The 27,492-nt window shown below is 41.9% G+C and overlaps 1 protein-coding gene across 2 annotated transcripts in view; it reads left to right on the top strand.

Moving 5' to 3' along the window:
- The window catches only part of NPSR1 (neuropeptide S receptor 1), a 161,723-nt gene extending 134,656 nt beyond the window's left edge, over positions 1–27,067 (top strand). For both annotated transcript variants that reach the window (XM_077162759.1, XM_077162750.1), the window contains 4 exons: positions 2,981–3,057; positions 13,531–13,617; positions 25,952–26,132; positions 26,977–27,067. In XM_077162759.1, the coding sequence (XP_077018874.1) occupies positions 2,981–3,057; positions 13,531–13,617; positions 25,952–26,132; positions 26,977–27,067 (436 nt within the window). The remainder of the gene's footprint in view (positions 1–2,980; positions 3,058–13,530; positions 13,618–25,951; positions 26,133–26,976) is intronic.
- The last annotated feature ends 425 nt before the right edge of the window (positions 27,068–27,492 follow it).

Below are 27,492 nucleotides of genomic sequence, written 5' to 3'. Positions count from 1 at the left end.
TGCACAGATGAAGTCTTAGGTCTGTGACTCAAGGACATCAATGGTTGTCCATCAAGTCTCCAGTCCTGTGCTGGAGCACTTGTGTTCTCAGTGGAGGCTCTCCATCGTGTCTTGCGAAAGCAGACCCTCTGTTCTGTTTTCTGTACTCCTCTCACAGAAGATCCAGAGCCCAGTCTTGGGAACCAGCCTCAGGCATCCTCCCAAGATAAGACAGTCCAGTGAGCCTTTATCTGGCTCTCAGGCTCACACTGTCCCATCATTGCTGGCTGCCACTCTGAAGGAGAGAAAGGAAAAGGGGTCCATTGTTTGGATATTCTTCTGCAAAAATCTATTAATAGACCAGCTTGTTACAGGGAAGAGGCACTTTCCTCAATCTGGGCAATCCTTCAGTTTTCTGATGTCTAAGGAGCTTCCAGAAAAGTTTGTGGCAATAATGAAGATAGGTCAACAAAGTGCAAAAATTTGTAGCCAAGAGAATGGAGATGTGTTTCCTCAGCTCTACTTGGGAGAATAGGCTATTTCTAGGTCTCCTGCATCTTTGGGGCATGGCTGCCATAGATGACACTCAGGGTAACCAGTGTGTAGGCTCCAAGGAAGGAGGGACTAATTATTATGGGGGACAGGGCCAGCTCAGAAAGTTTTTATTTCATAGAATCAAAGGGTAATAAAGAGTGAACATGCACTCCAGGAAGAGGCCAGAATAGGCATGGAAAGAGAAGGTGATGGAACTAAAGTCCACTGCACTCTCAGCATGGAGTCAGGGCTTGCCTGGCTGCCCCACTCCTGGTGGGCTGATCCACACAAGAGAGAGAGTGGGCTGGGGGTGTGGGTGGTACAATGAAGGTGACGATGTGGAAGGTGAGGACGGGAGAGGCAGATCAGGGAGGCTTTGGATACCCTGCTAAAGAGACTGGTCTTGGTCTTGTGGGTCGGTGGAACTGCTGAAGGGCTTTTAAGCCAGGGAATAGCTCTCTGTCCTCAAGCTCCAACTCCGCTGGCAGCGTGGGCAGTAGAGGTGGGAACAGAGTGGAGATTGGAAGGTCATGGACACAGCAAGAGATTAGAAGGGTCTGAACAAATGGTGTCCAAGGAAGATACAGATTTCAGAGATATTTTGAAGGGACCATCAACAGAACTTGCCGATTAATTAGATGAAAGAAATGAGGACAAAGAAGTGGACAAATATAATTCAGAGGTCTTTGATGGGAGTCGGTTACTTTTTGAGAAGTGCCCTGGTTTTGGTAATAACTGGTGGGCTCACCCTGTTATTAGGTATTTGCCCAGCTTATGTTAAAGCAGGCTTTCCATGTGCCTGATTGGTCTTGAATAGAAGAGGAGGGGACAACATAACTTGACCCTTAATAGCAAAGAACTTTCTTAAGTTTTCCATTATGCATTTGGTTGATGGTCAATAATTATTTGAATTATTAATCAATTAAGTAGTAGTGTTGCAATTGTAATACCCCTGTTAACATTTCATGGTGGTTGTAACCTCACCTTGTATTTCATTTACCTGGGATAGTTTTCCTGTTCTAAATATATTCAATTTAGAGGAAAGACTCACCAGTATTTTTTTTTCTCCTTAAAAAAAAAAATCAGCATAAAAATTCCAGAAAAGCCCATGGGCAGGTACGTGGGAAGGGGTGGGGATGTTCCCAAAAGACTTGCCTGGAGTACATAGAGGGGTTTACTGAGCAAAAGCAAAAAGTAAGCAGAGGGTTTTACCACAGTCATTAATTAAGTTATATTCTTGAAGATTATAAAAAGCAATTAGTGCTTTGTCAGCTACTGCAAACCTGAGCCCTTGACTTTTTTTAAAGCCAGTGATTCTCAAGGGGGAGATTGTGCAGTTTTCAAATAAAGCAGTGCTTTGTGCTTTAGTCAAGGTACTTAATACATTTGAAATATCAAATGACATTAAAGAAGTGTGTGCATTTTTTCTGTGTTTGTCAAAGGAGACATAAGATACAAAATTTGCTGACGCTTTTGAATCACTTTGTTTTCTGTCAGTCACAGACTTTATCACACAAGAGAGGGTGTGATAAACTGTGAAAACTAGGGAAGAAACAGGGGAAAGGAAATTACGTTTATTAAGTCTCCACTAATTTCCAGCACTGTGGTTGGCATCTAAACATTGCCGCATTTAATCCTCAAAAGAACCCTTGAGGGGTTTGTATCATCAACTGAGGCTCATTGTTTTAGCTTTCTATTGCTGCATATCAAATCATCACAAATCTAGTGACTTAAAACAACATACATTTATTATCTCATGGTTTCCATGGGCCAGGAGGCAGGGCATGGCTTCGCTGGGTCCTCTGCTGAGGAAAGCACGAAGTGGCCATTTAGGTGTTGGTGAGGGCTCGTGTCTCATCAGAGGCTCAACTGGCACAGGCTCCTCTTCCAAGCTCCCTCATGGCGTAGAATTCTTGGCAACTTGCTTCTTCAAGGACAGCAATGGAAAGAGAGAGAGGCACAAACAAGCCCAGTGCTACACTCTTACATATAGCCCATTACCTTTTCAACATTCCGTTGGTTGAAGCAAGTTGCAGCACCAGCCCACACATCAAGGGGAAGGGTTTATACAAAGGAAACAGTATGGAAGCAGGGATCATGGGGACCTCCTTAGGGTCTGTTTGCCATACTCAGGCAAGTTAAAGCCACGGTCATACACTCAGCAAGCAGAGCTAGGTCCTTCTGTGTCCTTGGAGTCTCATCCCACTGTACCATTAAGTAACAGGATTATTTCACCTCACCAGGTACTAGCCATTTCACTTGGAAAAAAGAAATAGCTGTATCCAACTGGTATTTATTATCCTTTGCAGTTTCAATCAGCTGTGATTCTGTAATCAGCAAGTAAATGGGACAGGTCAAAAGACCCTTCACTACAGACCTCATACTCCGGAAACTGGAGGGGCCCCTCTCTGTGTCCTTACATAGGGGCCTCCTGGCTGCTTTCACATTGCTCTGGTCCTTTCCACAGCATCATCTATGGCATCGTCATCCGAACTATTTGGATTAAAAGCAAAGGCCATGAAATGGTGATTTCCAACTGCTCAGGTAAGTCTCTCATTTGCATTGCCCAACTCTGGGCTAATTTTACATCTGCAGAAGACTTTCCTCTAACAAATCTGAGCTTGGGTGTCCTGGATATAACAAGCCTGCATTGTTAAATATCAGGCCCCAGCATACTGATCACCCTCACCAAAGACTGTCCCAGCTAGGCTCTGCTTTCTCCACTTGGCCTGAAGGAACCAAAGTTGTTATATTCTTCTGACCTCTGTGTTTTATATTTTCTACCATTACATTAATTTTATTATATGACACAATGCCCAGTGGTCCTTTAGCCTGGGCAAACAATTATTTATAATATAGCTATATATTTGATATTCATTTAAAGATTTTAAGAAAAATCTCTAATTCAGCCCCCCAAACACCCCACCACCACCACCAAAGTGCATTAAGTAGAAACTTCGTGCTTGGACCCTGAGAGACCCCCAAGAAATATATATTTCTTGAACTTGTGAAATCGTAAATCTTTGCAAGTTAAAAATATAGTACTCAGTGAATGGTTATCCACCAAGACCAGAGCTGTCCTGCTACATGGGAAGGTGGTGGTGGGGACCACAAGCTATAAGGAAGCACCTAAGGCTGATTCGAGAGACTCAAGAGGCGCCTCTGCCTGCCCTCACTGTCTCCCTACTGAGCCTTCCATGATGCCAGAAAGGAAGACATTGACTCTTGGAGAGCCCAGGAGAAGAACCTGTGTTACATGAACCAGGTAATATGCAATATACACACATGAACTGCTGGCATGTTCTCGCAGCAGAATGTATGATCTGTACGATGGTGGGCAGGCAGGTGTGGTGGGACTAGCAGCTTTAGGAAGGTCAAGAACTTTGGCTTGGGGGTGGGAGCGGTCAGCGGAAGAAAAAAGTCAGACAGGGACAAACAAGTCAGAGGGACAGACAGGGCATCTAGTGCCAGCCATTTCACTAGGCCCTTTCCACACGTTTCCTCTTTAATCCTTATAACAACCCTACAGGGTGGTATATTTTCTATCTTTTACAAATGGGAGACAGACTCCAAGGTTAAGCAATTTGCATAAGTTTCCACAGGGACCACATGATGCAGCTAAGGTTCTAAATACACATCTGTATTACCCCTAAATCAGCTGCCTCCCAGAAGGAAGGGCATTAGAGAAAGAGGGGTGATGACTTAAAGAAGGGTTCAAAGTGAACAATACAAACATTTTTTTAAGTTAAAAACCTAAATTGAGGGGTTGTGGCTTGGCTTCCTTTCCACCAAACTCCCACCAGAGGATCCCCTCCAGCATGCTATTCTGATCTCATTTCCTGATTTGTTTGCTTTGGCGTAGTTAAAATCTAAAAGGCACCTCAATACCAGTCAGTGCAGGGCCCAGTTTTGTTTAGGTAGGCTGAGGGCTTCCTGAATTGAGACTTAATTCATATTGACTTAAACGCCTGCCCTTGGGAGGTTTATAATCCCCACCCTGCCCCCTCCCTCCGAGCTCCCTCTCACTCTTACTGCCTCACAACCCAGCCCAACCCCCATCGGCTCTGTTCCTCCCACTCCAAGTCCAAGCAACCATGAACCCCACCCCATTGCTCTTGATGTCACCAAATGCCATTCCTAAGAGTAAGTAGGGTAGGCATTGCTGGAGGTTTGGGGTGGTGCAAGGGCTTCAGACACCTCTGGCATCCAATTCTGTCAGCTGTCCCCTACTCCCACCACCGGTGTCCCCCACCCCCTTTCTCAGAAGGACTTTCACCACTGTGGTTGCAACCATCCCACTCCAGGGGCCCCTCCTAGCTCCCTCCTGCTACAGTTTCCAGTCCCTGCAGTCTTGGGCTCTCCCAACCTCCAATCTCTGTATGTCATTATCCCCTCCCTAAAGGTGGAAATGTCTACAATCAATATTTATTCTATAAGACAATCATAGATTTTCTTTACACCTACTTTTCCATTTTCTATGTCTTTACATCACCAGTGTGGCTTTCTTCTGGAATAAGGGGCAGCTGGTATTCTCAAAAGTCCATTCATTTTCCTTATCTTACTCATAAATAGAACTCAATTTTCTCTGCGTCATTACAGCCCAGCAGCTCTGAACTTGGCTGGTAAATAAGATTTCCAGTGGTAGCAACATGCCAAGATTATTACTGATCAACCAGGGGACATTAGCAATGATTAGTGTGAACAGAAGCCCACTTTGTAAACACTGGTTGTAAAATTCAAGCATCTTTAGTTTAAAAAGTATTGTTGTTGACAACTATGTCTATTCCCCATCCCACCCCAAAAACTGCCAGAAAGGAAAAAAAAAGCTGTTTATCAGATGATCTGAAGTCTTCCCCACAAGCAGATGTGGAAGGCAAGAACTACAGGAAATGGGGTTTCCAATCTTGTACATTATGTTTCATAAATGATCATGCTTTTGATGCCCATGGCATCTATAAAACAGAGCATTTCTGCATGGGAGATGGTGACTGGGAGGCATATCCATGGGATAGACAAAGTCTGATATACCTGGATGCCATTGTTTGTGTCAATCGTAACTTGAGAGATGTGGTGTGGTCCATGTAATATCCACATGGTATGTTTCAAATTAAATGGGTTTTAATTGAGTGGGGGAAAAGAGCTTCAAGTTTGCATTAGAAATTAGGTTAGAGTTCAATTCATTTTCTAGCTAATTAAACTTCAGATAAGTCCATCAACTGCTCTCAGTACCATTCCCTCATTGGTAAATATGGAAATGAAAATGGCTGTCTCTACAAACAACTACATTTAACAAAAGACATGTAAGAACTTTATAGAAACAGCATAAAATTGTATTTTAAAATGTCAAAGAAGGTACAAATAAATGAAGACTATATCTTGTCCATGAATAAAAAGATTCAATATCATGAAGATGTCATTTCTCTTCAAACTGATCTATGAGTTAATGAGCTCTAACCTAAATTGAAATAGGATTTTGTATGGAGCTTGACAAGCTGATTTAAAAATGTATGTGGAAAAGTAAAGAATCCAGAACAGCCAGGACACTCCTGGAGTAGAACGAAGTAAAGGAGGTTTGCTGTATCAAAGATTCAGATTTGTCATAAAGTCAGAATGATCAAGAGTGTGGTATTGGCACACTATTATGGACAAATAAAAAATAAAACAGTTAAAGAGCTCCCAAAGAGACCTACACAAAAATGGAAACTTGGTCTATGAGAGAAGGTCATGTCAGAAGAAATGAAATTAGATTTTGATCTCCATTCATAGGCAAAAATAAGTACAGGGGGAATAAATGCTGTAAATATGAAAGGTAGGACTTTTTTAAGCTTTTAAAAGAATGAAGTGCTATCTTTAACATTGGGGTAAGGAAGGTTTTTCTCAAATAAGACACAATACACCAAAAAATCACGAAAGTAAAGATGAAAAATGTTACCGTTAATATTAGAACAGTATAAAGAAAGTGAAAAGCCAAGGCACCAAGTGTGAAAACATACTTGCAACAAATTTAACTGGAAAAGAATTAGAATCTAAAATATGTGAAGAATTCCTAAAAATCAATAAGAGTAAACTTTTTAAAAATGGAAAAACTGGGGCGGGCCGCGGTGGCTCAGCGGGCAAAGTGCTTGCCTGCTATGCCGGAGGACCTCGGTTCGATTCCCGGCCCCAGCCCATGTAACAAAAACGGAGAAACAGAATACAATAAAAACAAGAAAATGTTTAAAGATGTTTCCCTTTCTTCCTTCCTTCCTTCCTTCTATCCTTCCTTCCTTCTCTCTGTCTTTCCTTTAAAAAAAAAAAAAAAAAAAAAAAAAAATGGAAAAACTGGGCAAGATACAAACAGGTATTCCACAGAAGGGGAAAAGGTTCTGGAAAATGCATATTTAAACTTCAATTAGATACCTGCAGGATTAGTAAAAATTTAACAGTCAGGTAATTCTAAGTGTTAACAGAGCTCCCAGCTTCTTTGGCAATATAATCCCCTCAAAAGCTTAGTAAGGTCTAACCTATTTGCTTCTAGTCAATTTCATATGCTACTAACCATACCCAAAAATTCTTTTTTAGTATAATTCTCAGGTATGGTTTTTTTTCTTCCTCCCTCACCCCATACCCAGCTCACAACTTAACGGACCCTAGCTAGAGACCATCTGAAACAACAGATGGGAAGTTATGTCCTTAGTCTGTCTTTGCCTCAGGGATGAATCGTAATGGGACTTTGCTGCTCCAAATCTCTCAATTCTATAGCTTTTCTATGGGGACTAGGACCAGTGTCATTGGCAGGCAACCTGTGTAGTCACACAAGGCCCCACATTTAGAAGGGACCTTCATGTGGTTTAAAGCTCTACTGTCACTATATTGAAATTTTCTATAATTTTTGAACAAGGGGCCCCACATTTTCATTTGCTGGGCCCTGCAAAGCATGCATCTGGTCTTGCTGAGGGCTAGAAGCAGTTGGTTTTTGCAGCTCTGCAAGATGCCAAATGTTGTGACTTTCTCTAGTCCCTTTCATTTTTGCTCACAAGTCAACCACGTCTTGTTTGACTCACCTCTTTTTTTCTGACACCTAGCTAAACCCAGCTGGTAACCGTCAATACACCCTACTAACATTGTTGTTTTCCAACATTGTCCCCTAAGATCCAGGCTAGATGGTAACATGGTCTGCCTTCCCAGGCCTCAAATGTGATGCTTTTATGGAATAGACCTCCAGTTTCCTGCCTCCTAACATCAGCTTCCTTGCCACCTGCTGCTGCTCGTGAGGTGGTGCCTCAAATTTTAGGTTTTTATTATGACAGCATTGCACATCTGGCACCAATTTCTGTTTTAGTTATGGAAACACTAGCAGCTGTAACAGATAATCCCCCCAAATCACCAAGCCTTTACAAAAAAACAGAAGTTTATTTCTTCTCAGTTAAATTTCAATTTAAGGAATTGAAGGAGCACAGTTCCTCATTGAGAACTCCATTTGATGGAGCCTCTGCCATCTTAACACATGAACACTAACATCTCCCTCAGCATCAATGTCCAGCAGGCAGGAATGGTGGGAAAGAGAGAGAGAGAGAGCACAAAGGATTGCCCAGGTGGTTTCTCTGTGCCAGGCTTAGAAATGGTATGCACTGGTCCTTCCCCTGTTCCCTTGGTCAGAACTTAGTCATATGACCACCCCTTGCTGAAAGGGGGGCTGTGAAATGTAGTCCAGCTGTGTTTGCAGGGGGAAAGGGACAGGCTTAATGGACAGCTAACCTGTCTCTACCACCGTTACTTAGACCTGACAGGATTCCTGGTATAGACTGAGCTGAGGACCTGAGGTCCAGAAAAGACCAACCAGTGAGCTGGGTGATCTTTCCTTAAACTGACCTGAGGCCACTGGTTTGCCTGGCACTCAAAACCTTAAAAAATAACTCAAAATGTTTGAACATTGAAGGTTCAGGCATATGCAGGCATGTCTAGCTAATGGAAGATGGGGTGGGGTGGACTTCTCAGATTGCAATCAGGGATCAAGAAGTTCTCTGAGAGAAAAAAAAGATGAAGGAGAAAATGAAGTAGGGCAAATCAGCAGGAGGGTGCTAACGTCAAAATTTCTGGGTCATTTAGGAACAAGTTAAAGGTGGCAGTGGGTGAAATCAAGAAGAATGCGGTGGGGTTCAAGGCCAGCTGGACTTGGAGTGGAGGGATCAGAGCAGCTAGGTCACTCACGGGAAGAACATTCCAACCTAACCACACTGACTAGCACTTTTAGCATCTAGGGAGGGAACATCCGGACGTGAAGCTGAAGAAGCAGAAACGCCTGGGGGCTTAAGCTACTCTGCAGCAGGCCCCTGGGACAGCACAACCGAGGAGAACTCCAGCTGATAGGGCCTCTGCCCTCTTACCACAGGAATGTTATAAGGTCTACCTCAGCATCAGCACTTACTCCCTGAAGAACTTTGAGAGCAGCTGTCCTGAGCAGAGCAGGAGTATGTACAGTCCCTACTGCAGGGACGGACCTGAGGCCCCAGAGGCAGAGCAGAACAGCAAAGCAGCAGCCCAGAGGCATGCGCTGGAATGAAGGGAACTCACCACAGTGGCTTAGAGTGTGGTAGCAGAGCAAACCGTTCCCCACCAGGGATCCTAACCAGGCGTCCAGGCAAAGGGAAGGCCTGAGTGGGTGTGACCTGGAGCTCCCCCACGCAGTGGCAGTGACCCACGGAAAGCCTGGTATGGAATCGAGTTCCTGATCCGGGAATGCTGTGAGAAAACCCCTTGCTTGGGTCTGCCAGAAAACTAAAGAGTGAACAAAAAACCACCAAAACCTAAGAAAGAAACAGCCAAGGTCCCACAGCTAAAAAAAACCTAATGAACTAAAAAAAAACTATGAGTTCTGGGGCCATTAAAGGTTATATTTGTAAATAAAGAGGCCATTACTACCATTTAGACTTCCTTGTTTGCAAGCAAATCACCAGTGCTCATTATAGGTTCACAGATGGATGCCCCTGAGGAAGAAATTCTGCCTCCCTTTAAAATCTCCTGCCACCAATTGCTGCTCCCCAGCTGCTCAGCCCATCTGAAGCATGGAATCCCATGGCTCTCTGAGGGGCTTGGAAGATTTGGGAAGGTGAGGAGCAGGAATTGGCCATTGGAGACTAAAGTTCCAGCATGGGCCCTCATCAAGGATGTACCCTTGAGCTAAAACTGCATAAAGCAGCATACTGCTTCCAGACTCAAATCTAATGGAGCTGCCGCCTTGTAGCTTCACACGCTTTTAATGCACAGTGACGGCTGAATACAAGTGCTCCTCACTCCAGTTCCGCGCCACGGCCTGAGCAGAAATAATCCTTTTATCTCCCAATAAAGGAAAATTACTGGCATTTTGTGGCTCAGCTCTTTTTGAAGTACCATCTTTAGAAACTGGAAGTTTTGCATTTCCTGGAGTCCTCAGATTTAAGACGCTTTTCACTGATCTCATTGGGAGATGGGAGGGCAGGCACTTGACTATTTTGTCACCCAGTTGGCTTGCGGAAGGTATTGCCAGTTTCCGTATTAAAAAGGGCTCAGAGCACAGATGTCATTCTCGTGGACTTCCCTAAAAGACCAGCTGAATCTTCAGAGACTTATTGCTTAGGGGCCAGCTATTACCAAGGACCAGCATGGGGGGGGGGGGGGGGAGTGAGGGGGGCACTTTGAAAGGAAATAATTTGGTCTGGTATATTCTTTATTTGCTACCCCTCCCCAACATGGGCATAATCCCGTTCTGATAATTTATTATTGTGTATTATTCCTACACTAGTAATAACATTGTATAATAGGAGATCTAATACAGTAGTATCTTCTATTCATTTCCATAAAGGGAGGTCATATTCCCATGAAATAGTAGTAAAACCTCATTCATCTCAACTAATAAGGAAACCGGCATTCCCAGCATGGGACTTGGCACCTTGAATACACTATTTAAGTTTAATCCCCTTCATAACCAAGCTAGTGTCCTACACCTCGTTTTTTAAAATGGAGAAACAGAGGCTTGGCGTTTCAGGCAATTTGCCTAAGCTTGCATAGCTGGGAACTGGTAGAGCTGGAGGTGGATTCAGTTCTGATCCGGACACCTGTGTCCTTCCCCAGATACCACGCTGGAAATCAGGGTTTCTCAACCTCGGCGCTATTGACATCGGAGGCCACATAATTCTTTCTTTGGGGGGGCAGGGGGCAGGAGCGTTGTCTGCATTGAAGATGTTTAGCAGCATCCCTGGCCCTACCCACCAGATGCAGTAGCACTCTCAGTTGTAACAGCCAAAAATGTCTCCAAACATTGCCACGTGGAATTACTGCCACAAGACCCTGGCAGCAAACCCACCCCCACCCACCCACCCACCCACCCAGAACCACTGCTGTAAATGTTCTTGGTGCCTGGCTCCCCTGCAACACTGAGGTTTTGTGAGTCCATGAATCAGACAGGCCCTAATAGTGCCTAAGAATGGCCTTGCAGGGTATAATTTAAGAAATACAAATAAATTATACTTAGCATTTCAGTTCGTTGCACTTAAAATGTCCCTTGCTCCTGTTATTCCTAATAACAGTTTTTCCTTTCCAGTGCACAAATGTTCACGCTACAAAAACACTGAAAATCTTCAGTGCTACACAGTCTCCTCGCAGAGACATTCACAGGCTTCCCATTTGGCCTCAGTTCTTCCCACTCTCAAACCCAGGCACTTTGAGGCGACAGCCAAGAAAAACTCACTGCGATCCAAACACTCCCCACATTTTCTTGTCTCCAGATTGGCTGAGGATGTTTCCTCTATTTACCACGCTTTGTCTTTCGGAATCCCACCCATCATTAAAGTTTCGTTGATGCCCTCTGCATGCCCCATGTGCCTCCTGTGACACAGAGCTGGGCTGGTTGCTCTCTTCTCTGCTCACAGGACAGTTTGTGCCTCTTCACCACAACGTGCTTTGGGTAGATTGTATGATCTTTCCTGCTGGGCTGAAAATTCCTAGAGAACAGGAACACTATTGTAGCACTATTTTTTTTTTTTTTTTTTTTTTTTTTTTTTTTTTTTTTTTTTTTTTTTTTTTTTAAAGGAAAGACAGAGAGAGAAGGAAGGAAGGATAGAAGGAAGGAAGAGAGGAAGAAAGGGAAACATCTTTTTTAAACATTTTCTTGTTTTTATTGTATTTTGTTTCTCCGTTTTCGTTACATGGGTTGGGGCCGGGAATCGAACTGAGGTCCTCCGGCACAGCAGGCAAGCACTTTGCCCGCTGAGCCACCGCGGCCCGCCCCTGTAGCACTATTTTTATTCACTCCCTTTCACCTAGTAGATGGTCTATGCCTGTTGGATCGAGCTTGATTCGATGGAGATTGGACAGTACAAATAGCGCAAAGGTAAACTTCATACCAATTACCATGGGAATTAAAATTTCAAATGTGAAATTGAACAACACTGTAAGGACAATTGAGCATAGCATTTGGTCTCTCTGGTGTATAAAGGACTCAGGCATCTGGATGGGCCTCTGACCAGTGCCATTGCAACACTGCTAGGGCTGACATGTTGAGCCCTACTCAAATGCACCCTGCTGAGAGGGTGATTGGGACTGGAATCTAGCTTGTATGAGTTTCCTAGGGCTGGCATGCTGAGCCCTACTCAAATCCACCCTGCTGAGATGGTGATTAGGACTGGAATCTGGCTTGTATGAGTTTCCTAGGGCTGCTATGACAAAGCATCACAAACTGGGAGGCATATAACAACAGAAATTTATTTTCTCTCAATTCTGATGACTAGAAGTCTAAAATCAAGTTGTTGTCAGGGCCATGCTCCTCTGATTCCTGTAGAAGAGAATTCATTCTTGTCTCCTCCTAGCTTCTGGTGTTTGCTGGCAATCCTTGGCATTCCTTGGCCAGTAGATGCATCACTCCAATACTTGCTTCCATCTTTTCCCTGTCTGTCTGTATCCAAATTTTCTCTTCTTATAAGGACACCAGTCATATAGGATTAGGGTTCACCCTAACCCAATTTGGCCTCATTTTAACTAATCATATCTCCAAAGACCTGATTTCCAAATAAGGTCACATTCACGGGACCAGGGGTTAAGACTTGAACATGTCTTTTGGGGGACACAATTCAACCTGTAACACTGCCATGCTACCTTCCCTCTCCCTTGGTTGTACTCTCTCGGATAGGGCTGCATCCATCCACAGGATGGGCAATTTCCACCATTTCCACATAGGTGCCATATCTTTGGCAGAAGCTCCAACTTAAAATCTCTTTCACAAAGTCAAGGGACACTGCATGTGACATTTTCATACCCAAATTTGCCATTTAGTCCCTCCTTTGACTAAGCACTATTATGCTGAATTCTCCCCCATTCTAATCAACATTGGCTTTACCACCACTTCTTGACTAGTAAGAGAATTGTGTTAATTTGCTCAAGGAATATTTATTAATCTTGGTACAGGACTGAAGAAAGCAAAGTCCCTGTCATCACTGAGCTTAGATTCTAGATTCATCCTTTACATGCTCACCATCAGATGACAGCCCTCAGATGACTAAAGCTATATCCAGGCTTCAATTTTGGAAGGTTATTTGGATATCCCCAACTTAAGCTTTGGTTGAGAGTGCAGTTTCTGAGGTAAATGAATGAGTTGGCCTGAAATCCCATTCTAGGAAAAATGATTTTGCCTTGGTTGATGAGGTAGCCAGGTGGGTATCTCAGCATTGTACAAAATTCAAAGAACAGCCCTCCACAGAGCAGACCTCATTTCCCCTGATCACATGGTCTAATTCCAGCTTCAATCTGAATTAAGAGGATCTGGATATGCTGTGGCATTGGCATCTTCTATTAAACTGTAAACTAAAAGCAACTTCTAAAGTCCAGCCCAGAGCCACCTTCACTCCAAAAGTGTCCAAAGAGGGCCTTCTGGGCAGTAAGTGAGCAGAATGTGTGGGGCCCTGTCCATATGATAGCAATGGATCTAAGTTTTGATGTTCCTATTGGCAGAGACAGAAACTGTACATTTTGAGCACTTCATTTTACCATTTCCCTTTGCATCTACAGATGGAAAACTGTGTAGCAGCTACAACCGAGGGGTCATCTCAAAGGCAAAAATCAAGGCCATCAAGTATAGCATTATCATCGTCCTTGGTAAGCAACATCCCTCCTCTGTTGCAGAATTGTGTGAACCTTCAAGTAGAGGTGCACCAGGGACCTGGTGGAGGAAAGCCCACACAAGGAAGGAATTTTGTCTACAGGCACTTCTGCCTTTGTCTGATTACAAAAAGGATATATGGAGCTCATCATTCCAACTGCAACTCCTTCAAAAGACAATATTTGGTTCCTAATCCATCACCTTATGAATATAGTTGTCCATCAAGACCATGGGTGGATAATTTGGAAAAAGTCTGATCAGAACATAACTAGCTGAAGTCCAATCATCTGGTAAACCATTGTTTCCTTTAAGACACACTTGCCCCAAAGGCTGAAGTTCATGAGCAAAGGGAAGCTAGAATGGCATTCCGTTTCTTCTGAAAATTTCATTTCTGGGTCACTACAATTCCTCCCTAATGGCCATCTTACCCTCTCTTCTGCCCTCCTGTGTTCTAAACTTTTCCTTTTCTACTCTCAAAACCACTGAAGTCACCTCATTTCATAAAATCATGTATTTCTAGAACATCTACTATTGTTGTCACATTGATGTATTTTGTTCTTTGCAAACCTTCAAAACTTCCCCTCTGCTAGGTACTCTTAGCTAATGCCCTTGTTTCTTATTTCACTAGGAAAACTCAAGTAATCAGAATATAGAGCCTCCTCATTCTTCCACCTTCACAGCTTCCCACCTACCCACATCTCTACCATATTCCCCATCTTTTCTCCTATCCATTTGGATAAGATGCCTCTGCTTCCATCTAGGCCATGTTTATTCACTGGAGCCGTGGAGCCCATTCCTTTATGCCTTTTGCTCCTCCACTTATCTCCACTATCTTCCACAAATATTCCCCTTTACTGGTTCAAGCACATAGAAGCATATTACAACATCTCCTCAACGAGCCTCTCCAATGACTGCCCCACTTCACTGCTCTATTTTGTAGCACCACTGCTCAAGAAAGTTGAATATATCCTCTACCCTCTCTTCACTTTCCACCTCTCCTTCTCTCTGCAATCTATTTCAGTTGGCTCTCTTTCCTATCACTCCAGTGAAGTGACTCTTTCTTTTTTAACTTTTTTATTAATTAAAAAAAAAATTACAGAAAGAAACACAAACATTCCCAATACGTGAGCTTTCCATTCTACATATATAATCAGTAAGTGAAACCACCCTTATCAACACCTTGTCAATTCTCAATCTTCATCTTAATCTAATTTTTTAAAATTTTTTAAATTAATTTTAAATTTTTTTAAAACTATAACAACAAACAGACACAAACATTCTTAACATATGATCATTCTGTTCTACATATATAATCAGTAATTCACAATATCATCACATAGTTGCATATTCATCATCATGATCATTTCTTAGAACATTTACATCAATTCAGAAAAAGAAATAAAAAGACAACAGAAAAAAATTCATACATACCATACCCCTTACCCCTCCCTTTCATTGATCACTAGCATTTCAATCTACTAAATTTATTTTAACATTTTACTCATCTGTTGATAAGGTATATAAAAGGAGCATCAGACACAAGGTTTTCACAATCACACAGTCACACTGTGAAAGCTATATCGTTATATAATCATCTTCAAGAAACATGACTACTGAAGCATAGCTCTATATTTTCAGGCAGTTCCCTCCAGCCTCTTGATTACATTACATCTTGATTAACAAGGTGATACCTATTTAATGCGTAAGAATAAACTTCAGGATAACCTCTCGACTCTGTTTGGAATCTCTCAGCTATTGACACTTTATTTTGTCTCATTTTGCTCTTCCCCCTTTTGGTCGAGAAGGTTTTCTCAATCCTTTGATGCTGAGTTCCAGCTTATTCTAGGATTTCTGTCCCATGTTGCCATGACACCCCTGGGAGTCATGCCCCTCATAGACAGTGGGAGGGTGGTGAGTTTGCTTGTTGAGTTGACTGGAGAGAGAGGCCACATCTGAGCAACGAAAGAGGGTCTCTTGGGGGTGACTCTTAGGCCTAATTTTAGGTAGGCTTGACCTATCCTTTGTGGGGTTAAGTTTCATATGAACAAACCCCAAGATTGGGAACTCAGCCTCTTGCTTTGGTTGCCCCCACTGCTTGTGAGAATATCAAGAACTCTCCACTTAGGGAAGCTGAATTTTCCCCCTTTCTCACCATTCCCCCAAGGGGACTTTACAAATACTTTTTTACTCACTATTCAAATCACTCTGGGATTTATTGGGGCATCACTCTGGACAAACCTTCAAAATCTTATGCCCTACTCAAGGTTCCATGTACTTATGGTGTTCAATTAAGCTGGCCACATAAGTTATATTAGGACTACACTAGTCAAAATATAAATTTTGTACCAAATAAACACTTTTTGCTTTAGTCTCACATGTAAGTTAAAACTTTTAAGTATTAATTACCATCTATTTTCAACACCTTGCAGTAATGACATTCCTTTGTTCTTCCTCATGCAAAAACATTTTTAAATTTGTACATTTAGTCACTATCATTATACACTCTAGGCATTCCTAGATTACACCATATCAGTCTTCACCGTATATCTTTCCTTCTGATTTCATTTGTGCCCCCAGGCCTCCTCCCTCTATCATTCTCACATTCAGCTCCATTCAGTGTTCTGACATAATTGTATTAAGGTTAGATAGTATTGTGCTATCCATTTTGGAGTTTTTACAATCAGTCCTTTTGCACAATCTGTATCCCTTCAGCTCCAGTTACCCAATATCTTACCCTATTTCTATCTCCTGATGGTCTCTGTTACCAAGAAAATTCTCCAAGTTTATTCACTAATGTCAGTTCATATCAGTGAGATCATATGGTATTTGTCCTTTTGTTTCTGGCTAATCTCATTCAGCATAATGTCCTTAAGGTCCATGCATGTTGTTACATACTTCATAACTTTATTTTGTCTTACAGCGGCATAATATTCCATCATATATATATACCACAGCTTGTTTAGCCATGCATCTGTTGATGGACATTTGGGCTGTTTCCTTCTCTTTGGAATTGTAAATAATGCTGCTATAGACATCAGTGTGCAAATGTCCATTTGTGTGTCCTTGCCCTCATGTCCTCTGAGTAGATACCTAGCAATGGTATTGCTGGGTCATATGACAAATCTATACTTGCTTCTTGAGGAACCACCAACTGTCTTCCACAGCGGTTGCACCATTTGACATTCCCACCAGCAGTGGACAACTGTGCCTCTTTCTCCACATCCTCTCCAGCGCTTGTCATTTTCTGTTTTATTGATAATGGTCATTCTGATGGGTGTGAGATAATAACTCATTGTGGTTTTCATTTGCATTTCCCTAAAGCCAGAGGAGTTGAGCATCTTTTCATGTGCCTTTTGACCATTTGTATTTCCTCTTCTGCCAAGTGTCTGTTCAAGTCTTTTGCCCATTTGTAATTAGGTTGTCTGTCTTTTTGTCGTTGAGTTGAACAATCTCTTTATATATTCTGGATATTAGACCCTTATCTGATATATTGTTTCCAAATATTGTCTACCATTTTGTAGGCTGTCTTGTGACTTTCTTGACTAAGCTCTTTGATGCACAAAAATGTTTAATTTTGAGGAGTTCCCATTTCTTTCTTTCCTTCTTCAATGCTCATGCTTTGGGTGTAAGGTCTAGGAAACCACCTCCTATTATACGATTTATAAGCTATTTCCCTGCATTTTCTTCTAACAGTTTTATGGTCTTAGATCTAATGTTTAGATCTTTGACCCATTTGAGTTAACTTTTATATACGGTGTGAGATATGGATCCTCTTTCATTCTTTTGCATGTGGATATCCAGTTCTCTAGGCACCATTTATTGAAGAGACTGTTCTTTCCCAGTCAGTTGGTTTGACTGCCTTATCAAAGATCAATTGTCCATAGATGAGATGGTCTATATCTGAACACTCTATTCAATTCCATTGGTCAGTATATCTACATTTATGCTAGTACCATGCTGTTTTGACCACTGTAGCTTCATAATACACCTTAAAGTCAGGTAGCATGAGACCTCCGACTTCATTTTTTTTTTCTCAGGATACTTTAAGCTATTTGGGGCACCCTGCCCTTCCAGATAAATTTGGTTATTGGTTTTTCTATTTCTGACAAGTAAGTTTTGGGGATTTTAATTAGTATTGTATTGAATCTGTGAATCAATTTAGGTAGAATTGACATCTTAACTATATTTAGTCTTCCAATCCATGAACACGGTATGCCCTTCCATTTATTTAGGTCTTCTGTGATTTCTTTTAACAATTTCTTGTAGTTTTCTTTGCATAGGTCTTTCGTCACTTTAGTTAAATATATTCCTAAATATTTTATTTTTTTGGTTGCAATTGCAAATGGAATTTTTTTCTTGATTTCCCCCTCAGGTTGTTCATTACTAGTGTATAGAAACAATACAGATTTTTGAGTGTGATCTTGTAACCTGCCACTTTGCTGTACTCATTTATTAGCTGTAGTGGTTTCACTATGGTTTTTGGGGGGTTTTGACACATAGTATCACATCAACTACAAACAGTGAGAGTTTTACTTCTTCCATTCCAATTTTGATGCCTTGCATTTCTTTTTCATGTCTAATTGCTCTGGCTAGAACTTCCAACACAATGTTGAATAACAGTGGTGATAGTGTAAATCTTTGTCTTCTTCCTGATCTTAGGGGAAAAGTTTTCCATTTTTCCCCATTGAGGATGATGTTAGCTGTGGGTTTTTCATATATTCCCTTTATCATGTTGAGGAAATTCCCTTCTGTTCCTTTCCTTTGAAGTGTTTCCCACAGGAAAGGATGTTGACTTTCGTCAAATGCTTTTTTGGCATCAATCGAGATGAACACGTGTTTTTTCTGCTTTGATTTGGTGATATGGTGTATTGTATTAATTGATTTTCTTATGTTGAACCATCCTTGCATACCTGGGATGAATCCTACTTGGTCATGGTGTATAATTCTTTTAATGTGCCGCTGGATTCAATTTGCTAGAATTTTGTTGAGGATTTTTGCATCTATATTCATTAGAGAGATTGGTCTGTAGTCTTCTTTTTGTAATATCTTTGTCTGGCTTTGGTATGAGGGTGATGTTGGCTTCGTAGAATGAATTAGGTAGCTTTCCCTCCACTTCGATTTTTTTGAATAGTTTGAGCAGGATTGGTACTAATTCTTTCTGGAATGTTTAGTAGAATTCACATGTGAAGCCATCTGGCCCTGGACTTTTCTTTTTGGGGAGCTTCTTAATGACTGATTCAATTTCTTTACTTGTGATTGGTTTGTTGAGGTCATCTATTTCTTCTTGAGTCAATGTTGGTTGTCCATGCCTTTCTAGAAAGTTGTCCATTTCATCTACATTGTCAAGTTTATTAACATAAAGTTATTCATAGTATCCTCTCATTACTTCCTTCATTTCTGTGGGGTCAGTGGTTATGTCTCCTCTTCCATTTCTGATTTTATTTATTTACATCCTCTCTCTTCTTCTTTTTGTCAACCTTGCTAAGGGTCCATCAATCATTGATTTTCTCATAGAATCAACTTATGGTTTTGTTGATTTTCTCAATTATTTTCATGTTCTCAGTTTCATTTATTTCTGCTCTAATCTTTGTTATTTCTTTCCTTTTGCTTGCTTTGGAGTTAGTTTGCTGTTCTTTCTCCAGTTCTTCCAAGTGGACAGTTAATTCTTGAATTTTTGCCTTTTCTTCTTTTCTGATATAGGCATTTAGGGCAATAAATTTCCCTCTTAGCACTGCCTTTGCTGCATCCCATAAATTTTGATATGTTGTGTTTTCATTTTCATTTTCCTCAAGATATTTACTGATTTCTCTTGTAATTTCTTCCTTGACCCACTGGTTGTTTAAGAGTGTGTTGTTGAGCCTCCATGTATTTGTGAATTTTCTGACACTCTGCCTATTATTGATTTCCAACTTCATACCTTTATGATCTGAGAAAGTGTTTTGTATGATTTCACTCTTTTTAAATTTATTGAAACTTGCTTTGTGACCCATCATATGATCTATACTTGAGAATGATACATGAGAACTTGAGAAAAAGGTGTATCCTGCTGTTGTGGGGTGTAATGTTCTATAAATGTCTGTTAAGTCTAGCTCATTTATTGTATTATTCAAATTCTCTGTTTCTTTATTGATCCTCTGTCTAGATGTTCTGTCCATTGATGAGAGTGGGGAATTGAAGTCTCCAACTATTATGGTAGATGTGCCTATTTCTCTTTTCAGTGTTTGCCTCATGTATTTTGGAGCATTCTGACTTGGTGCATAAATATTTATGATTGTTATGTCTTCTTGTTGAATTGTTCCTTTTATCAATACATAGTGTCCTTCTTTGTCTCTTTTGACTGTTTTACATTTGACGTCTAATTTGTCGGATATTAGTATAGTTACTCCTGCTCTTTTCTGGTTGTTATTTGCATGGAATATCTTTTCCCAACCTTTCACTTTCAACCTATGTTTATCACGGGTCTAAGATGTGTTTCCTGTAGACAGCATATAGATGAGTCCTGTTTTTTAATCCATTCTGCCAGTCTATGTCTTTTGATTGGGGAGTTTAATCCATTGACTTTTAGTGTTATTACTGTACAGGTATTACTTTCTTCTACCATTTGTCTTTGGATTTTATATATCATATCTAATTTTTCTTCTATTTACCTTTAATGATGGTCTTCATTTCTACACTCTCCTCCACACCTCTCTCTCTCTTGTCTTTTTGTTTCTGTCTCTAGTGCTCCCTTTAGTATTTCTTGCAGAGCCCATCTCTTGGTCACAAATTCTCTCAGTGATTTCTTATCTGAAAATGTTTTAATTTCTCCCTCATTTTTGAAGGACAATTTGCTGGATATAGAATTCTTGGTTGGCAGTTTTTCTCTTTTACGAAATTAAATTTATCATTCCACTGTCTTCTAGCCTCCATGGTTTCTGCTGAGATTTCTAGTCTTATTGGGCTTCCCTTGTATGTGATGGATTGCTTTTCTCTTGCTGCTTTCAAGATTCTCTCTTTCTCTTTGACTTCTGACATTCTAATTAGTAAGTGTCTTGGAGTTTGTCTGTTTGGATGTATTCTGTTTGAGGTACACTGCACTTCTTGGATCTGTAATTTTAAGTCTTTCATAAGAGTTGGGAAATTTCAATGATAATTTCCTGCATTAGTTTTTCTCCTCCTTTTCCCACCTCTTCTCCTTCTGGGACACCACAACACATATATTTGTGCACTTCATACTGTCATTCAATTCCCTATGTCCCTACTCATATTTTTCCATTCTTTTCCCTATATTTTCTTTTGCTTGTTGAATTTCAGATATTCCATCCTCCAGCTCACTAATCCTATCTTCTGTCTCTTGAAATCTGACACTGTAGGTTTCCATTGTTTTTTTCATCTCTTCTACTGTGCCTTTCATTCTCATAAGTTCTGTGATTTGTTTTTTCAGATGTTTACTTTCTTCTTTTTGTTCATTCCTTGCCTTCTTTATGTCCTCCCTCAATTCATTGATGTGATTTTTGATGATGTTTTCCATGTTTTTCTTTTGACTGGGCCATATCTTCAATTTTCCTAGTGTGATTCATTATTTTTTGTTGGCATCTAGGCATTTGATTACCTTAATTAGTTTATTCTGGAGATTGTTTTCACTTCTTTTACCTAGGATTTTCTTGCTGGATGACTTTGTTGTCTATCTGTTCTTTCACATTCAATTTAGCTTATTCTGAACCTCTAGCTTAGGTTTTGTTTAACAAAGCAGAATTTTTCAGTTGTTGTTTTCTTGTTTCTTGCCTTGTCTTTTATGGTGCTTTCCCACCCCCACCCTTAGGAGGGTCTACTTAGGTATTACAAACTCCAGCCAGATTTACCAGACCAAACTGGTCTCCTGTCAGGAGGAAAGAGTCACCTGCATCAGTTTTCCCTGAGGATGTGACCCAGCAGGTTGAAAGACTTTCCTATGAAGTCTCTGGACTCTGTGTTTTTCCTGTCCTGCCCAGTATGTGGCACTTTTCTTCCTGCAGCTCCCACCAGCATAAGATCATGGATACCTTTAACTTCAGCAGACTCTCTGTGCTGGGGGCATGGTGAAGACAGAGGAGAGGTTGTCGGCTGGTTTTAATCACTTCAGTTTTCCAAACCCTGGGGTCTGAATTCCTTGAGGGAGGGAATCCACCTGAGATGGGCCTCACCCTCTCCTGGGGTAGGCACAGGCTCCAGACAAGCTCTCAAACAAGCTTGTTTCTGCCTATGACTGGGGCAGTTGCAGCCTGAGAGGCACTGCCTTTACACAAAGGCAGTCAAACCTTTGTAGAAACACAGCCACAAAAAAGAAAGAGAAAAATCCTTCTCAGAGAAGGACCCCCATTCCTCAGGTTTGCCAATCAAGAGCATAAGTTGGTATGTTGCTTTGTGTACGTTCAGATCCTATATGCCCCCTCCTTTCCTTCAGGGCCCACACGCTTTCAAGTATTATGTGCTATCCGATCAAAAAACCTCTGTTTCTTTTTTTCTTTTTTCTTTTTCCATCAGCCCTGCCCCCTCAAAACCAGGGCAAAAATCAGCGACCTCTGCTTTGACAAGGTTCAGCTGAGCTAGGGGCCTATTTTCAGTAGTCAGAATTTGTGAATTAATTCCACAATTGTAGCTTAGTTGTGCTCAGCCCCTGCTGCTAGTAAAGTCCCTTTCCTTTACCCTCTGGGAAGCAACCTGTGGGGGAGGGGTGCTGGCTGCCACAGCTTGGGGAACTCATGATTCTGGGGGGGCTCGCAGCTGGTCCAGACTAGGGTATGCTGTGTGTCTGGTCACTGATGTGGTCCCAGCAGTTGTTCTGTACTATTCCTGGCTATTTAGTAGCTGTTCTGAAGGACGAACTAAATTCCATACCTCACTAAACTGCCATCTTGGCACTCCCCCTTACTCTACTTCTAAGCAATATTTGATCAGTCCCTCCTTTTTGAAACATTTTCTTACTTAGAAATGATAGCTATGATTTCTACCTGATATCTCTACATGTATTTCTAATAAGTCTTCCACAGAAGCTTTATCATACTCTCCTACTCCCTGCAAAAGTGCCCTTCTCCATTTCTCCCATCTCGGTAAATGACGCCATCTTCCCCCCATTTCTCAAACCAAAAACGTAAGGGTCATCTATCATGATTCTATGCCTCTCACCCAGTCCATCAGCAAGGTCTGGAGGCCCAACCAACAAAGGAGATCCCCAACCCAACTATTTTTCCCATCTACACAACTACTCCCCTCATCGCAGCTTCCACCAGCTTCTGCCCAGAAAACTGGAATTGGTCGTTTGTCTTCTCTTATTCCTTATTATCTACAAAACAGTCAGAGCCATCTTTCAAAAAGTAAATTTGGAGAGCATCACTCTTCTGCCGAGCCACCTACAGCTTCCCCTTATGTTCTGAATAAAATTCCACTCTCTCTCCATGTCTTACAAGACACTGTGATCCATGCCTCTAGCTTCCCCTCCCTCTACTCTCCTCCTGGCTCACTTTGTTCTGGTCCTTCTTGAAGAAACACAGTCTTTTTGTTGTTCCTTCAAAATATAAGTTTGTCCCCACCTTGGGGACTGGCACTGTTTCCTCTGCCTGAAATGCTCTTCCTTCGGATGGTGTCTTGGCTTCCTCCCTCACCTTGATCTGTTCCCCAGCAATGCCACCTCCTCAGAAAGATCTCTTCAGAAAACTTTTAACAATAGCCCTCAGGTGGTGCAATGGTGGCTCAGTGGCAGAATTCTCGCTTGCCATGCAAGAGACCTAGGTTCCGTTCCCAGAGCCTGCCCATGCCAAAAAAAAAAAAAAAGAAAAAAAAGAAAAATGGCCCTCCTCTAGTCTTTAGTCTTACTTATTTTTCTTCATAGTTTCTACCCGTACCTGACATTATAGAAAATACATTAATTTGCTTATTTTCTGTCTCCCAAGCTAGAATAATAAACCCTTGATGGTAGTGACTTTTTCTGGTGTGCTCCTCAGAGTGCCCCCCAGGGCCTAGAATTGGTCCCCCACACACTTGGTGTTCAATTAATTTTTGTCGAATGAAGAAATGAAAGAATGTACAAGAAGTACCTCTTTTGGCTCAAATACTGCCCCTCCCTGTTCCTCTTACAGCTCTTGAAAGCTCCGAGAAAGCATATTTCTCATGTTAGCTGCATGTTAAATCACCAAAACAGTCAATCTCACCTCCCAAAAATGTAGCTGCAAAATGCCAAACAGACCACATGCAGTGTGTCTCATCTAGTGAAATAGGCACAAAAAACCATCCTACAGGCAAAACTAGAGATGAAACATATATAACCCTCCAAAACCTTTCTCGGAGCCTTCTGAGATACGTCTGAGAGTCCTTTGTCCTCCAAGACCATCAGAAGCACAAATATACATGCTGATGTTGAGTCAGGAAAATGTGTGCTTAGACATGTGTCCAGATCCAAAACAAACCTTTGTAGGCAGGAACCACATGCCCAGGCCCTGGGGTATCCTTTCAGCCAGTGAGCCAGAGGGACAAGAGAGGGCCAGCCTATTCACTAGCCCTGTTAGATAAATATGGCCCTTTCTGTAGCAAATGTTTTATAATGGCCTCATTGCCATCCTGAAATGAACTGTATGCAAAGTATTACTTATTTGCCATAATTCTGAAAAATTCAATATTCTGTCCCAACCATAATATAAATGAGGAATAGAAAGAAAATAACTTAGTATAAAATAATATGGATCTCAATATGCAAACACTTGGGCACAGCCACACTAGAAGAAATAATGAAGTATTCAAATGCTTATACCTAGACAGTCCCAGCTACAAATGAAGCCCAACACAGGAGTATTTTCATAGAGACTTAAAAATTATAAGCAGTATTGCTATTGGTGACTTGATTTACTGAGCAGGCGAACCAAACATTGGTAAAATTCCAGATTAAAACAAAGTAATCTTGGGGCGGGCCGCGGTGGCTCAGCGGGCAAAGTGCTTGCCTGCTATGCCGGAGGACCTCGGTTCGATTCCCGGCCCCAGCCCATGTAACAAAAAACGGAAAAACAAAATACAATAAAACAAGAAAATGTTTAAAGATGTTTCCCTTTCTTCCTTCCTTCCTTCCTTCTAAAAAAAAAAAAAAAAAAAACAAAGTAATCTTGCCTGCATATCAAGGAATGCCATTTCTGGAAAACTCCATATCTACTTAAAATGTGTTAAATATGAAACAATGTTAGGTTTTTAAACTTGGATAATTATAACTAGGACTTTCCCCTAAATGAATGTCCAGTTGACCATCAAGGGATGTATGGGGTATGGGACAAGCTTTTGCCAGGTGGGACTGCAGTTCCATGCAGAATAACTGACATCCCAGTGACAAACAGAACCCCACCACACTCACACACACACACATATATTTTTAAAATGCCCCCCAAAAGCAAGTTTTGTCCCTCCATTCTCCAGAGCCATTAAAGCTGGAGGTTAACCCTCCACAACCCAGATAGCTTAGTCTTTACTGTTTGAATCATTCCCCTTTAATACATTGCCAATGCACGGGAGAGAAACCACATCAGTCAAACAATTATGGAGGTGAATTTACCTCAACAGGCAAGTGATCAAAGAAGCCTGCCTTCTCCCTCTCTGATGAGAAAAGGGGGTGGGGGATTCAAGGAGGGAAGACAGGACATGGAGAGAGAGAAGGGAGGTCCAATGTGTGTGTTCTGTCACCCCCACCCCCACCAAGTGTTTAGGCTGGATCTCCATTTCGCTTTTATTTCCTTGGAGCCAAACCAAATCACCGTGTCTCCCACACCAATTCAATTGAGAGGCATGTGTTGGGTGGGTGATGTTTTTTGGAGTGGTTAACTTAGAGAAGGAAAAGAAAATTGAGGACTCTGTGATTAAGCCTAGCTGTGCTTTGAAAACATTGGGTACCACCTCTTCCCCCTACCTTACCCTTAAACCAGGAGTTGTCATCTGTTTAAATTGCTTCTGTTCTTCTGCCTTTTTCCAGAAAGTCTGCAAAGGATTTTGCTATGTTGGATGAGAGACCAAGGCCACACCCAGTAGTTTCCCGGGCTTTCAGTAAAGACTCTGCAACTGTAGGAATTGGGCCCTTCTTTACAGATAGAAAAGTACCAAGATATTTACTCAGTTTGCAAAATTTATCTATGAGAGGTGTCTGTGTGTGTGTGTGTGTTTAAGCAAACATGATCTCAATGTTAACACACAAAACTCTTCTATACACTACACCCAACCCCAATATTTCTGAGAGATCCCAGGTACCAAAGACCCTCCGAGATGAAGCTCCAGTTAGGGCCAACTGAGTCAAACCCCTTGGCTGTGGCCTGCTATGATGCTAACAGCTCTCTTCTTCCCCAGCCTTCGTCTGCTGTTGGAGCCCATACTTCCTCTTCGATATCTTGGACAATTTCAGCCTCCTTCCAGACACCAGTGAGCGCTTCTATGCCTCTGTGATCATTCAGAATCTGCCGGCCTTAAACAGCGCCATCAACCCCCTTATCTACTGTGTCTTCAGCAGCTCCCTCTGTTTCCCTGGCAGGTAAGGGAGCTCTGGCCAGGGTCAGACACACTGATGGCCCCTGTGTTCTAACCCCAATGTGTGCGTTCCTCATCCAGAACTCCCTGGTGGGCCACAGAAACCCCATTTTATAGGTAAAACCCTTGAGAGTCAGAGACCTTCAGCTAGTGTGACAAATTCAAATGCAGCCTCAGGCTGATGCTCTTTCTACTACACCATGCCACCTCCAGGAGCAACTTTCCTTTCCTCTGTTCAAGCTTCCTCACATGAACTGACTCAGTTCAATGCTGTGGTGGTAGCAAGACAGAAGGCATCATTCCCATTTGACAGAAAAACATAGCAAGGCTCAGGAAGTAATCTGACATTATTTTTGATATTGTATGAATACTGTATGGCAGAACTGCAGCTAGATCCTTCCCACACCCACTCAGCCTGCTATTTTGTTTTGTTTTCCACTATTTTCCTACACAAGCTACAGGAGGTGGGTGGAGAAATCCTTAGGAGACCGAATAGTAGAATAGTGTAGGGCTGGGCTTGGTGCCAGTGGCTAAGATTCGAATCCTACCACTGCTGGTATATAGCTCTATATGACCTTGGACAAGTTATTTAACTTCCAAAAGCCTCAGTTTTGTCATCTGAAAATGGGCCTGATAGCAAGGCCTACTTTTTGGCCTGTGATTTTTCTGTCCATTGGTTTGTGGTGCTGACCAGTGGGAAGGAGGGCAGGGGGTGTTACACGTAAAGCACTTATCACAGTGTCTAATCCTTAACACATTCTCAGGGCCTATTGTCTATTAACATCCCTACTTCCTTTTTCATTGGGTCAAATGATTTCCCCTTGCTGTCTCATTCTGACTTTCTCTAGGGAGCAAAGATCAAGGGATTCCAGAATGACCTGCCAAGGGAGAACAGAGAGGCATGAGATGCAGGTTCTGTCCAAGCCAGAATTCATCTAGTCCCTCGGGCAGTGGCAGTGCCAGGCTGAACCCCATCAGCTGTCCTGGGTGGCCATCACCAGCTTGGGCAGGTGGCATGGAGCCCAAACCAACGTCTCCATCTTGCTGCTGTCATCACTTGGCGGAAGGCAAATGCCCTAATGATTATGTCCGCCTGCGTCAGCAAGTATTGGCCAACCTGAAGTCAACAACTATTCATTCCAGCCAGGAAAGCTCCTTCCCCACCATGCCCAGCCCTCCTTTCCACTCTCAGCACCAGAACCCAATGGTCACTGTCCCAGGGTCCTGACTTAGGAGAGTTGAAGAGATCAGCAGGCAGAGAGGAAGAAAGAAACAAGGTTGTACATGAATCTTCTGATTACATTTTAAGGAGTAAATAAAAGTTAGGTAGGTCTAGCTTTTAAAAAATAAATTTCCCATTTCTG

Source organism: Tamandua tetradactyla, chromosome 1 (genome assembly GCF_023851605.1).
Source record: "Tamandua tetradactyla isolate mTamTet1 chromosome 1, mTamTet1.pri, whole genome shotgun sequence".
NCBI classification, from domain to species: domain Eukaryota; kingdom Metazoa; phylum Chordata; class Mammalia; order Pilosa; family Myrmecophagidae; genus Tamandua; species Tamandua tetradactyla.
Note: the sequence above shows the minus strand (reverse complement) of the source record. Positions and strands in the feature narration are given on the sequence as shown.